Raw genomic sequence first — 15,428 nt, 5'->3', positions numbered from 1 at the left:
ATGGATTATCATTTTTTATTTATTTTTTTTAAATAAATAATCATGGATTATCATGTTTTATTTATTTAAAAAAAAAAAATAATCATGAAGCATCATTGTTTATTTATTTAAAAAAAAAAAATAATCATGAAGCATCATTGTTTATTTTTTAAAAAAAATAAATATTCATGGATTATCATTTTTGATTTATTTAAAATAAATATTCATGGATTATCATTTTTTATTTATTTTTTTTTAAATAATAAATATTCATGGATTTAGTAAAATTGAAATCTATACATCACCTCCAGAAGTGTTTGAGAAAATATATGCACATTTAACATGTGTTTTTACAGTAATAAAAATTTTATAGTTAAATATGTAGTGATTTATAAAGAATCAGAATCGGTAATAATATTGGAATCATCCCATTACTAAAAATTATACTTACATTTTTTTTATACTCGCTCATAACACAATACTCACTCACTTTTTTGCATGTCGTTAACGCATATGGTCATACAACAGTTTCTTTTTTTTTTTTTTTTTTTACATACTTGCTTGCATTATTGTTGTATTCTGCAAGATTTTTCAGGTTGCACCGATGGGGCAGTTGAGGGCAGACAATGGAAAGTTGTATGGTCCTCTTTTCCACAATCTCAGATGGTTGGGCCAGTTTTATAACCCCATCTGGTTATAACTTTTGATTGACCCGTAACTTTTGATTGACCCCGTAATTTTTGATTGACCCATTCCTGTTCTCAGGCAGTTAAATGTTTTCCACTAGGGCCGCAGTCTTCTGAACTAAGAGGGAGGGCCTCACTCACTTATTATCCAGATTTATCGTCTATGTTCCCTTTGATAAGAGATTTGATGCTGTTTGGCCATACTTATCCTCCGATGATCACGATTGTGGGCATTTGCACTGTTTACAGTTTGCTTGATGGTTTCATAGAATGCCCAACTTTCCAATTTCTCTTTTTATTATTGGCTGAAATATTATGAAAATAACACTCAAGATGAGAACAGTAGTCCGAATAATACAAATTATCAATACTCATCTCCAAAATTTAGAAACATTTTAGTTTCTTAAATATCATTTCATAGAAAACAATGTTTTAAATTATGTGGTATTGTTCGAAACCCAAAACCACATGCAAACATTAAGACTGACCATCATTACCTTCAGGCATGCAAAACCATTGTTTCCAACAAGAAGCAGATATGCCTTGAACAGGAAAGATATTTTTTTTTTAAAGTTTTACTTTAAATGTGGAAAATTTTCTGAAAACTCAGCTTTAAAATAAATTTTGTTTTTTAGAAACAAAAATTTACATTCATTCAAATGATTTTTAGTTTTGATTTTAAATAAAGATTATGCAAATTTGGTGCTTGTCCATAACTTCCCTCCCCCATAAAAAAAAAAAAAGAAAAATCTTAGATGTATGTACTCTTATCAGAAAGAAAATATTATGCACCAAAACTTACGTAAATTGATCCAAGTAGTTTATTTTATAAAGAACTAGCTGGGGTACCCGGCGTTACCTGGGTGTTACGAGGTGTGTGTGCTCTTAAATCAAAAAGAAACCCGGGAGGGGGGGGAGTAAAAAAAAAGTTTTGGTAAGTTGGAAGGATCGAACCCGAAGCCCTGAGGCAAAGTTGGAAAATAAAATGTGAAAAAAACATGACAGGTTAACCGCTCGCCCAGCCAGAATGAGTTACTGAAAGATGCTTGAATTTATTTAAGTAAGAAGAGAATTGACAGGTGCCCGCTCTTAATGACGTCAAGTGGAAGTCGTATTTTTGTTCAAGCGTTACGACAACAACGTAAGCAATATCTATTCAGCAGTTAACATTTTCTGCGAGACAGTTTTTAATGAGGTTAATAACCCAGTTTGTTTGTTTTTACCTAACTTTGGGGAAAACCAGCTCCCCTGTTTATTAGAGAGGAGTATCTCGTCTCAAAATGAAAGCAACCATCTGATATGAAGATGGTAAGCCGACATTGACCAAATGTTACATCGCTTTCTAGGGACCATTGGTCGTGGGCCAGAGATTCGAATCAAGTTTCGCTTTTTTTATACCGAAAAACGAAAACAATATGTGGCGATCCCAAAATGTCGAATATTTAACGTTTCAGAGTCGGGCAAATTAAATAGACAGGCGACCCCCGTTCGTAACTCGTAGATATTATGATTTCGACGTGATATAAAAAGTTTTAAAAATGAGCGACGGCCTCGAGAAGCTGCCGAAAAAAATCCTTTTGCGGACATACACAAAAAGCAAACATACATACATACATTTTCGCTTATATATATATATATAGATAACATTTCAGCAAACTTGATCCCCCCCCCCAGTACCCCCCCCCCATCCACATTAAAAATGCCTTTTTAAAATCTTGCAAAAGTTTTATATGGAATTATCTCCCTTGTCCTGCAAAAAATAGTGTGAACAGATCGTTCATTTTATTTTATTTTTAAATAAAACTATTTGATTAATTTACGTGACTTTTGATGTACAATATTTTCTTTGTTTTTTATTTTATGGATACGTATACCAATTTATTTTTGGTAATTTTGTTTTTTCATAGGGGAAGGGGGCTTACGGGCTTGCACAACAAATCCAAGTTTAAATGTAATATGGCCAAATTAGCTAAAGGTATACAAATTCTATATTTTTGTGAATTAAAACTAATTCTGTTGGTTATTAAAGGTGCTTGTTCATTATAATTGGATATTTAAAAAAGGCATTTCAAGTCAAAATGCTTTTACATATTGGCGTGTTATGTCAAAAATAGTAAAAATTAAAAAAAAAATGACCAGGTTGAAATATTTTTAAAAGATTTATTGAATAATATAGTTTTATCGATTTTTATTTTTATTTTTATTTTTTTTTTTTTGTGGCCAATTTCGTATGACAGATTGATTTATCTCCCTTGTTTTCATTAAACTTCTACAATTTCAAATTAGAAAATGGTGGCTTGAGAATAGCCGGTAATAGTTGATTGTTTTATTTTTTTATTTATTTTTTTTTTTTGTAAAAGTTGTTCCAGCAAATTTTCTACTTCATCATTATTTGTAATTTTTGGATTCTTTTTATTAATTTTAACATCTCACATCAGTACACATTATTCTTTTTACATAAAATGCATTTTTTATATCAAGTTATAATACACGAGCACCTTATTAAAGATTAAGCATTAAACTACAAAATAAGTGTCTCCATCTGCCAGGTAAATACAATTAATTGACAAATAATTTAGTCAAATGCAATTAAATTCTTTGTGGAAAAAAAAATCATTTACCTACCTTTTTTTTTTTTTTTTAATGTATTTTATTTCTGTATCTAATTTTTTTTTTTTTTTTTTTTTTTTTATCCTGTCAACAGTTCCCGGCATGTGCGCTCTTCCCGCTGCCCCTCCGGGGAAGAGAAAGGAAATATATAAGTATGAAGCCCCATGGACCGTATATGGAATGAATTGGAGCATCCGACCTGACAAGCGCTTTCGATTAGCGCTTGGCAGTTTTATGGAGGAATACAATAATAAAGTAAATCTTAGATTTTATCTTTTTTTTTCTTCCCAGAAAATATATTTCCATTTTTGTTTTCTTCCAAGAAAATATATTTCCATTTTGTTTTTTTTCTTCCCAGAAAATATATTTCTATTTTGTTTTTTTCTTCCCAGAAAATATATTTCCATTTTTTTTTTCTTCCCAGAAAATATATTTCCATTTTTTTTTTCTTCCCAGAAAATATATTTCCATTTTTTTTTTTCTTCCCAGAAAATATATTTCCATTTTTTTTTCTTCCCAGAAAATATATTTCCATTTTTTTTTTTCTTCCCAGAAAATATATTTCCATTTTTTTTTCTTTCCAGAAAATATATTTCCATTTTTTTTTTTTCCAGAAAATATATTGCTATTTTTTTTTTTCCAGAAAATATATTGCTATTTTTTTTTCTTCCCAGAAAATATATTGCATTTTCTTTTTACCTGAGGAAAGGAGGTAATGTTGGATTCTGCTGAAACAAAAACAAATCCTGACATTTTTTTTTTTTTTTACCCAACTTCAACTCCTCACGCAAATGATGAGTAAAATGAAAGAAATCTGTATTTTCACTCTTGAGTTAATTTAAAGAAAAAAAAAAACATAACAAAACTGTTAATTCTGACTTCAACTATTATAAAAATTGTTGCTTCCTAATTTTTCATCGTTATTACTTTTTTAAAAAATGTTTTTGTTATTAAATTCTTTAGGTTTTGTTCATTAAAAAAAATTCAATTCATGGAGCCCTGAAAACCACAGCTCTCAGCTTAAAATCAAAACACTATAAATAACATATATATAAAACTAGCAGGGCTACCCAGTGTTGCCCGGGGGGCTGGGTGTAATATATTTCTATTAAAATTTCTTTCACTTTGTCGAAAGTTTTTGCAAAACATACATACATTCATACATTTAAACAGACAGGAGAGATTTATATTATAGATTATTTATTTATTAAACAAAAAAAATAATAAAAATCATTTATTTGTGCAATTTATAAAACTTTGTATTTTTTCGTTTTTATTCTATTGTTGCTAATTTTTCTGTAATTTTATTTTTTGTTTGCCTCATCTTCTCTGTTAACTTTTTCTCCCTTAGGTACAAATTGTATCGTTGGATGAAGAAACTTCAGAGTTCACTTCCAGGAGCACTTTTGATCACCCGTACCCAACCACGAAAATCATGTGGATTCCAGATGCTGTGAGTTTTGTTTTTGATTATTTTTTTTGTTTTTATTTTTCTTTCCCCATTTTTTTTTTTTTTTTTTTTTTTTCTGTTGTTCTTTTCCTGTTTTTTTTTTCCATTTTTTTTTTGTTTTCCGTTTTTTTTTTTGTTTTCCGTTTTTTTTTTTTTTTTCCATTTTTTTTTTTCCATTTTTTTTTTTTTTTTTTTTTTTCCCCGTTTTTTGTACATATGTACAGAATGTAGTTTTAGAAGCAGTGAATTTTAAAATGACAAGCAGACAAGAACTACAAATTATAAGTACTAGTAGGCCGCCTGGCATTGTCCAGTCATAAAATACACATATTATATTTCAATTCGTACAGAAACTGAGACATGTGCATGTGAGTATTATATTTTTTCGAAACAGTTCACTTCTTGTAAGTAAAAAAATAACAAAACCAAAAAACATTTTAGCTGAGATGAAAACCAAACCCTAAAGACAGTGAGTCAAGTCCGATAACTATTATTCCAGCTTGACACGATCTTTAAAGTGTTTGCAAACATATTTATTGTTAACATAAGTAATCTACCATATGAATGATTCACACATGCGCAAACGTGAAACTGTTGACAGATAAAAATCCGATGACCCTCATGTACCAATTTTCTTAATTTTGACCCTTTAACAGCCTTTCTTTTTTTTTTTTTTTTCCCAGATGAAAATGGATTAAAACGTTTTCCACGTGTCTGAATACCCAATATACCAAATTTCAAGTCTGTAGATAAAAAATTTGCTAAGAATATAGGTTGAGAATTGTCCTCACACATTCCCAGATATATATATTGATAAGATAACAAAAAATAAGGAGTAAATATTTTTTGGTGCTTCTATAGTATCAGTCACAGTTATAGATTGCATTTCAAGGCGAAATACTTTGATGTTCTTACGTGATATGTTGAAATAAGTATCTTTGCCTAAACTGAGAAAAAAATGACGGTAGAAAATCGCCTGGAACTTTTTATTAAAAATACACATGGGTCTTATATTTTTTGATCCCCTATTAACAACAACAGTTATCGGAAGTTCTAATAAGTAGAGGAAACAAGTCTTTTATTTAAGCAACTAAAAATAAAACAATGTAATATGATAAAAAACTTATTTTTTTCTTGTAAATAATTTTCCATCTGACTAATTTTTCTTATTTTTTGTGATATTGCAACAAGTATTTATTTGTGCATGATACGTAAGCTCATTAGTTTATTAGCTAGGCAAGTGAATGACCCCCTCCTCCCAATAAAAAAACCCCCAAAAACCCAAAACTCCTGCTCCCTACTTTTTTTATTTTTCCCTTTTGGCCTCTCCCAAATTGCACTCATCTTGAAAGGACATCACATACTCCTTCACCCCATTTTTTTTGTCATCTAGATTTTAGCCTCACTTAGAGATCAACCTGCTTGTTTTTGGTTCTCATCAAGCAGGAAAACAGTGGGCAGTTTACCATTTAGACAGGGTTGGGAGAGCCTTACTAACATGTTTATATTTTTTGTTTGTTCCCTACCTCCCTCCAATGAAATTATTTTAATAAAAATGATTTACTTTTGTTCTTAGTTATTTAAAAACAAAGATATTTGGGAATCTTAAGTAGGATGACCCCCCTGGAGTGAATGTGGTATTCTGGCGATTGAAGATTCTAGCTAGGAAAATGATAGACATATATAAGGTATAGTGACAAGGATGACCATCGATCCCTCCCTCCATCCTCAACTTCGAATGGCCTAGTGCCTAATTTTTGTATTTTTCATAAATAAATAAATTTTTCAAATATTTTTTACTTGAAATGCAATTTTTAACAGTGATACAAACACTGAATTTTTTCTTAAAAAAAAACAAAAAAAAAAACCTTTTTATTTTTGGTTAACATTTAAAAAAAAAAAAAAAAAAACAATTAAAAATAATTAACTTTACTTACATACACTCGTGCGGATTTTTTATTGATGCCATTTTATTTGGTGCTATTTTATTTTTATATCCAAAAAGAAATTAAGGAAACAGGCATTTATGTTGATTGAAAAAAAACTTTTTTTTATAAAAAAAAATTCTTTTTGTTTCCGTTTGTTATATTCATATTTTGGTTGACGTAAACTCCAAATTTCTTGAGGTGCCACTTTGTGGACTTTATTTGAAATAGGATTGTGTTTTTATTATTACTTGTATTGATCAGACTATTGTCCTCATCTTGAGTGTTATTTGTGCAATGTTTCGGTCTGTGTAGTCTCTGACCTTCATCAGGCATGTTGGTTGCCATCTTAAAAAAGAAAGAACTTTTTCTCCTTTCTTTTCCAAGATGGCGACTAACATGCCATGCTACACAGACCAAAACGTACAAAAAACATTCAAGATGAGAACAATAGTCCGATCAAATCAATACAAACAATCAGCCCTCATCTAAAAAAATTTGGTACTTGTACAGTTTAATAAAGACATTAAAAATGAAAATATCGAGGGGGGGGGTTATATTGTACATATATCCGTTATGGAATGAAGTTCGCCAAAAAAAAAATTTCACTTAATTTCATCAAGTAGTTTTTTTACAGCAAAAAAACAATTTAAGCAAAGATTCGATTTTTAGGAAGAAAAGCTAGTATTAAAGATGGAGAGAAAATGTCGGCGCTTTAAACTAAGTTATCTCCCCATGGTGTGTTAAAAAAATTCAAAGATGGCTACCTTCAACGCGCCGTCATAAAAACGTGTTTTTCCGCTGTAAAAATAAAAAACTACTCTATCAAAATAAGTGGAAATTTTTTTTGGAGATCTTCAGTCCAAAACGGATATGTACAATATAACTTTTTTTTCTTTTTCTTTTTTTGTTTTTTCGATATTTTCATTTTTTAATGTCTTGATTAAACTGTACAAGTACGAAAAATTCAGAACTGTATGATCATGTTTTTTGTTTGCATAGCTTTTTTTTTTTTTTTTTTATAACTTTTCCTGATTACTTTTTTTTCTCTCTCTTTTTAGAAAGGAGTTTTTCCTGATTTGTTGGCAACGAGTGGCGACTACTTACGGGTTTGGCGTGTTGGAGAAAATGATACAAGATTAGAATGCCTTTTGAACAATGTTAGTTTCTTTTCTAACCCCCTAATTTTAAGTGGGGGGGGGGTAAAAACCAAATAAACTTTTGTTTAGTTTGTTCCATACACGATGTTTACTGTACTGTATTGAAGAAGCACTTACCCTGTGCAGGTTGAACTGCCAAAGGAGGAAGTTTCATGAGAGTATGGTTGCTATGTTGTTGTAGTTCTTGGTTAGCCGCATCCGGGTCAGACATTTTCTAAAATTATGTAGGCTCACTCTCCAATTGAGATGATTCAGCTTTGATTCTATAACACCTTTTTGACATGGAGCAAGGATATTGACCTGTGTCGTCCCTTAGGGATTGTAGACGAAAATCATACACCATCACTTGTTCTAAGGATTCAGCAATGATAAAGTTATTATATGACGGTGGATTTGGGGGTGACAGTGACTCAGTAGTTAACATGGACTGAAAACCTGGGTGTACCAAGTTCAAGTCCAGTTTGTTCCACAGAAACATTACGAAAAACAATAAGATAGAAAATTACTGTTTAATGAAAAGTTTTTCGAAAACAATTAACAAAGATCGAGTTTTGCTAAATTGACTTAAGATTTTCCAAGTTTTCAGAAAATGATTACCTCCCTTGTTACAATTTGAACTCTCCTGTTATTTCTTCATTTTTTTTTTTTTTTTTTGGGGGGGGGGGTAAAACTCAATTTTTGCTTATTGTCTTTGAAAACTATTTTCATATTTTTTATGTCGTTTTTCATAATTTTTTTATATGTTCATTACTTTGACATGACAATTAAGTAGATACCATTGGTTTAACGGGGCCACACGTCCATCTCATCCAGCACGTGTTTTTCTATTTCTTTGACCGCATGTTTTTTTTTTTTCTTTTTTTTTGACGCAAGCCAGCACATACTTGCTAATTTGCATAGTGCTTAAATGGCTGTTGCTAATACCATCAGCAGCCATCTATCTTTCGGCAGCTGCTGATATTTTCACACACGCTCATACGTGCTCTGTTACAAGGATTACATATTAAAATCGATCAGAAATACAATTTTAAAAAGTTTTTTTTTAGAACAGATCAATATTTGCTTTATATAATTGAAGAAACAGACTGAATTATGTACCCTGTATTAAAAAAGCTATTAATCACAAAAATGACAAGGGAAAAATTTGCTTTATCTATTAAATAAAGGACAGGTGTTTGTGTATGTGTGTGTATATCCAGCTAAAAGTTCAAAATTACATAATAAACACACACAAAGTTGGTATACTCTTGGTCACTGTTATCCTGGATGAAAAAAATTATTCAGATTTTATCAGGAGGTGAGGTATTGATTTTTCAGACTCTTTCCTCAAAGAATGATATAAAGAAGAATTGTATGTGTGTGTCGGTCATGAGAGAGGAATGCACTCATCAAACTAACACTTGACCTTGTGTCTAGCCTCTTGTTGAGGGACGCAACAAAAGCATCAGAGCACATTCCATTAAAAGACTATGCTGAAAAGTAGACTTGAGCAGTTTAATTCATTTCAGTGAATATTTAGCGAGAATAATTAGTATTGACTGCTATTTTTTTTTATTAATTTTTTTTTAAATAACTCTTATATTTTTATATATATATATATTTTATTTTTTCAGAACAAAAACTCAGACTTCTGTGCGCCTCTCACATCATTTGATTGGAATGAGATTGATCCGAACCTTTTAGGAACGTCAAGTATTGACACCACATGTACAATATGGGGACTCGAGGTAAGAAAAATGGAAGAAAAATAAAAACTCATATTCCTACTTTGTTTCTACTTTAATTAAATTGTCAACACTTTAAAATCGCACTTCCATAAAAATAAATATTGTCTTTTTTTTTCTTTTTTTTTTTTTTTTAAAATAACGCAATTTTTAGTACAGTTCATCCAATTGCTATAAATCCTTCAAATTTTACCTCTCCCCTCAAATTTTCTAATGAAGAGGACTCCGTACCTCACATTTTTCTTTAATGAAAGTATTGTTTAAATTTGTAAGTTTAAGAACTCAATACAATTAATCTTTCTTATATAAATTCTTCAATTTTACATTTTGATTTTTGGTATCCAGGGCTATATTGACAATGTCAAACTCTTTTAATTACATGTAATCCTTAGTAAACACAAACATACATGTGGCATTATTGAGTGGCTTCGATTCGTTCCATCAGCCATAATCAAATAGAAGTCTTAAATAAGTTGTCATTGTACAGGGTGTTCCAAAAAAATTTGATGTCATTTCGTAGACCTATAATTTTGGCAATTTTCATTGAAATGACCTCAAATTTTCACAGTTTGTATAGAAACCTGCCGGAGAGATGGATCAGGTGTGGTGGTGAAAAGACAATTTACTGCTGAAATGGCCACCACGATCACCTGACCTGATACTGTGTGATTTTTTTTTTTTTTTTTTTTTTTTTTTTTTTTTTATCCCCCTCTGGGGATATGTGAAAAGACTCATCTATGTCCCTCCATTTCCTGCTAATGTTGAAGAACTCAAGCAAAGAATCACTGCCGCACAAGAGAGTGTTACCAAAGACATGCTGCAGCTTGTTTGGCACGAGTTTGATTACCAACTTGACGTGTGCAGAGTCACAGGCGGCGCTCATATTGAACATTTGTGAAAATTATAAAATCAGTCATAGAATCTATAAATTTTTTTTTTCTTTGAAGTGTTAACTAATAAAACTAATGATGTTCAACATAAAGTTTGTACAGTTTCATTAAGATACACTGAGTTATTTCCGATATATTGGCATTTAAAATGTCAAACTTTTTGAGACCCCCTTTTTTAGTATCGCCTGCAGTTATGATTGAACCTCCAACTTCCAGAGGAGTGTCACTTAGAAATTAATTTTACCAATTACTTTATTCATTATGTCATAGGTCCTTGCAGATGGAATGAGAACATAGTACATCCATGGATTAATAAAGGGTACCATTCAAAATTCTGTGCAGAAAGATTCCTGAGTTTGACAAAATATACCTGAAGAAAGTCAGAGGTCACATCGACCGAAACATTGTGAGAATAACACTCGAGATGAGAAAAATAGTCCCAAGAATCCAAATAATACTGTATAATTAATCCTCTCGAAATTTCAGAACCATAATTTAAAACTAAAATTAAGAAAGTATTGAATTGATTTTTGCAACTTGTTTCTGGGAATTGTTGATGTAAATGTTTATTATTTTAAAAATGTTTTTCTTTGTAGACTGGTCAGTTATTATGTCGTGTCAATTTAGTTTCTGGTCATGTAAAGACACAATTGATTGCCCATGACAAAGAAGTTTATGACATTGCTTTCAGTCGAGCTGGAGGTGGAAGAGACATGTTTGCCAGTGTGGGTAAGTATTTATTTATTTTATTTATTTTTTTTTTTTTCTCTTTTTTTAAATTTTTTATTTTACTTATTTTTCTTTATATTTGAAGTTTTTGGCGTGGGTGAAGGATTTCATTCTTTTTGTTGTTTTGGTCCGCCGTATACTGCAAGATGTGGTTAATGTGATCCTGGCTGCAGCTCATCAGATGGATAAAATTGCTGTAAAGGCTTTCATAAAAAAATTGCATTGCACATCAGTGTTTCAACTGGTGCGACCAAGTCACTTGCTATCAGCATTCTAAGTTGATTGGTGATAAACCACTCAAGACAGAGGGAATGACAACTTGCTTTTAGCTGTCGGTACAGGTAAAAATGGCAGCAGACCTGTGAAGCTGAAAGTCATTTATGAACATTTAACCGCAACATTAGACACAAAGACAAAAAAATGGAACTAATTTTAATATAGTAATTCAAAATAATCTATATATTTAATACCATATTACCTTTAATGTGCATACATACGTGTCATTGTTTCCAGATTATAAATTATTCAATCGGGAGATCCTATTTATTAAAAAAGAGGACAAAAAGGTGATACCATACTATGGACATTAAATTAGTATATATAGATGCTAATTTAATGTTCATAGTACCTTCTATCCTCTTTAATAAATACTGATCACTGAAGACACAATGTAAAAAAAAAAAAAAAAAATTTTTTTTAAAGTAATGTCACTTTTGGGCTGTACATAAAACTAAAATATATGTTCTTGGTCTTCTGGCTAGGATCCAAGGGTAGTATCTGTTCTGTCTAAAGATGGTATAATGATATTGTGGCGTTTCTGTTTGTGTAGGGTGTCCATACAATGGAAATATGTCACAGATTCGTATAATGACATTGGAGATAAACTGTAATAAGCAGATATATTCTGACACTACAGTAACCAGATTATTTAAATACTTTTACAGTTTTAACAAATAGATTAGAATAATATATCAGATTGTTGCATTAGTTCCCGCGTTTTTTTTGGGGGTTTTTTTTTTAAATCAAAGAATTTTAACAGCAAAAGTAAGGAATCCCATCGACTAAAGATGGCATGAAATTGTCACAAAATCACACTTCATCTTTTCACTCAATTCTCTCCATGTCTAATGGCCATCTTTCTTTAAAAGAACCCTGAGTTGGCTTTGTCAATCTTGATTTAATGTTTGAATCTGGTAAACCAATCTCGAACAGTTCTCTCAGCTATAGCGTTTTCTCCATATACGGCACAAATATCCTTGCTCACTTCACTCGCTTTTTGATCTCAATTAAAGGCGAAAAGAAGGACGTGTCGAAAATGTTTTTTTTTATCTACTTGACAATTCATTTGACAGTTTTGAAAAACGAGAAAAAATTACACAAGCAAAAAACGATGAACATTATCTTGTAGAACAGAATACATGCTTTCTAATGATATATAACATTTTACCAAATATCAAAACATGTTTTAGAACAAAAATTTTTTATGAAACAGCGAGAAGTTATGCACCAACCTGATACGTGACGTGGCCGTTACACTTTACAATTTAGTAATTCATAAAAATAAAACTTCAGTAATTCATAAAAATAAAACTTTACAATTTAGTAATTCATAAAAATAAAACTTTAGTAATTCATAAAAATAAAACTTCAGTAATTCATAAAAATAAAACTTTACAATTTAGTAATTCATAAAAATAAAACTTTAGTAATTCATAAAAATAAAACTTTAGTAATTCATAAAAATAAAACTTTAGTAATTCATAAAAATAAAACTTTAGTAATTCATAAAAATAAAACTTTAGTAATTCATAAAAATAAAACTTTAGTAATTCATAAAAATAAAACTTTAGTAATTCATAAAAATAAAACTTTAGTAATTCATAAAAATAAAACTTTAGTAATTCATAAAAATAAAACTTTAGTAATTCATAAAAATAAAACTTTAGTAATTCATAAAAATAAAACTTTAGTAATTCATAAAAATAAAACTTTAGTAATTCATAAAAATAAAACTTTAGTAATTCATAAAAATAAAACTTTAGTAATTCATAAAAATAAAACTTTTGTAATCCATAAAAATAAAATTTTACAAATTAGTAATTCAAAAAAATAAAATAAAACTTTTGTAATTCATAAAAATCAAACTGGAAATAAATAAATAAAATTCAGGTCAGCATTGTTCCTTTTTTTTTTACAAAATGTTTTTATTACCGTTACTATCGGCACCGCTTAAAAAGTCTGTTGCTGCCACATGTTCATTTTAGCCTGGCATGCATTTCTCTTTCCTCCGACCACAGCTGGTCCATTTCTCACCTTCACATTTACACGCCCATTTTCTTTAACGTCATCTTTCTTTTTTCCTCGAGCACGTGCTGTCCTTTTCCACTTTCCCCCCTCCCTTCTTGCGCACACTTCTTAATTTGCATATGTGCATTTTTCGGCTACTGTTGGTGCTGTTAATATCTTCGCAAACCAGCCATCCTTTGTTGCTGCTGATATTTTCCCACATGCTCGTATGGACTATGTTACAACAACGCAGGGTTTCCATTCAGTTGTATCCAGAAATGCTGAAGGTATACGTTCTTTAAGTCAAACTAATATTTCACCAATACATTGTTACTTTGATAAAAAAATCTTGTGAAAAAAAAAGGGATTCAAGACAGTTAAATCCGCATAACGACGGAGATCACGACTTAGCCTTTCGGTGCTTATTTAGAATTACACTTATTTAAAAAAACAAAAACACAGAAAAATCTTTATATGCACTTATGGAATGAAGATGTCATATTCCGAAAGTCCTCTGTGTTCTGAATCCTTACAGGCCCAAAAATAATTAACAAAGATACCAAAAAAAAAAAGTCTTTGACATTTGCAGGTATAATTTTTTTTTTTTTTTTGTATTATCGTTAAAAATAAAAGAAGAAAATTACCATATGTTGAATGGTGTTTATTATTCATTGTCTTAAGAGGTTAGTAACATTTTTTTTTTTTTTTTTTTTTTTTTACACTTTTGTTTCTTTTAAGTTGCACCCATTTACTTAGGTTAAATGGCAGACTTAATGAATGAGATTTTAGCTTGACCAAATCGAAACATAAATCCCATTAACATGGACTTTTAGCTGAGAGTCACAAGGCTCAAAGAGGCACAGCAGCCCAACTGACTGCAAGTTCTCAGAAAACTGTCAAGCGTTCAATTCACTTATCCCTGGAAGACTGGTTCTGACTGCCTTCTGTTTCCATCTGGAATCTTTTCATGCCATGACTAGTTCTGGCTTTTGTTAGTGGTCACCATTTGACCACCCAGAAATTCACTGTTGAGATATCCACTGGAGGTAACATCCAGATGAAGGTTAATCTACAGATAATCTAGGACATTGCTTTTCTTATTTTATTCCAAACAAAGAATATATCTCTTGAGTAGTTGGACTCTAGCCAGAGATATTTTCAGTTCTGTGCGCCTGTTGTTGTGATATGCATCATGCATATTAGATGACATAAATTAATAAAAATAGACTTTATTTAAAATGAGCAAAAAACATACATTTTTTATACAGGTGGAAAATGTTTGAGGCCATGTGTTTGTACATACATGTTTGTTGATTTCTGCAATCATCAGCGGACTGAGATTAATATATTTTGTTTAATGTGGTTACAGAGTTAATTTAGTGATTGTAGTGTTCATTGTTCATGATTTTTGCAAAGTTTAGCTAATCTCTTTAAGGCTATCATTCCATTACTGAGTTACTTTACAGATCATTCCATTACTGAGTTACTTTACAGATCATTCCATTACTGAGTTACTTTACAGATCATTCCATTACTGAGTTACTTTACAGATCATTCCATTACTGAGTTACTTTACAGATCATTCCATTACTGAGTTACTTTACAGATCATTCCATTACTGAGTTACTTTACAGATCATTCCATTACTGAGTTACTTTACATGTATAACTAAACTCGGAGTGTTTGAGTGCTGTCCGTCTCTGTCTGTTCAACAGAAAAAGAGAAAGAGATGGAAGAGGAAATTGATATCCCCGCCTATCGGTTGAAATATGCAACTGCTGAAAATGAGGGCGATAATTGTATATGTCTTAAACTGAAAATGTTGTGCATTGTGTTTACGTGTTTGCTATGCACAAAACTACAGACCAGTTTTCAAACAACTGTGCCTGCACCCTCTCCTCCTTTTTCCTTTGGTCGAGCATCTATCACCTGCAACGTCTATCATTTGCATGCAGTACTAAAACATGCAGCTAATTGCATGTTTAAAAA

The 15,428-nt window shown here is 30.7% G+C and overlaps 1 protein-coding gene across 1 annotated transcript in view; it reads left to right on the top strand.

Moving 5' to 3' along the window:
• The window catches only part of LOC145252527 (DDB1- and CUL4-associated factor 7), a 47,424-nt gene that overhangs the window by 11,749 nt on the left and 20,247 nt on the right, over positions 1–15,428 (top strand). The window contains exons 2-6 of the mRNA XM_080112075.1: positions 3,370–3,530; positions 4,627–4,728; positions 7,712–7,810; positions 9,424–9,537; positions 11,021–11,153. Of these exons, the coding sequence (XP_079968201.1) occupies positions 3,378–3,530; positions 4,627–4,728; positions 7,712–7,810; positions 9,424–9,537; positions 11,021–11,153 (601 nt within the window). The 5' untranslated portion in view covers positions 3,370–3,377. The remainder of the gene's footprint in view (positions 1–3,369; positions 3,531–4,626; positions 4,729–7,711; positions 7,811–9,423; positions 9,538–11,020; positions 11,154–15,428) is intronic.

Source organism: Euprymna scolopes, chromosome 29, assembly GCF_053919585.1.
Source record: "Euprymna scolopes isolate OS-2025 chromosome 29, ASM5391958v1, whole genome shotgun sequence".
In the NCBI taxonomy this organism is placed as follows: domain Eukaryota; kingdom Metazoa; phylum Mollusca; class Cephalopoda; order Sepiida; family Sepiolidae; genus Euprymna; species Euprymna scolopes.
Note: the sequence above shows the minus strand (reverse complement) of the source record. Positions and strands in the feature narration are given on the sequence as shown.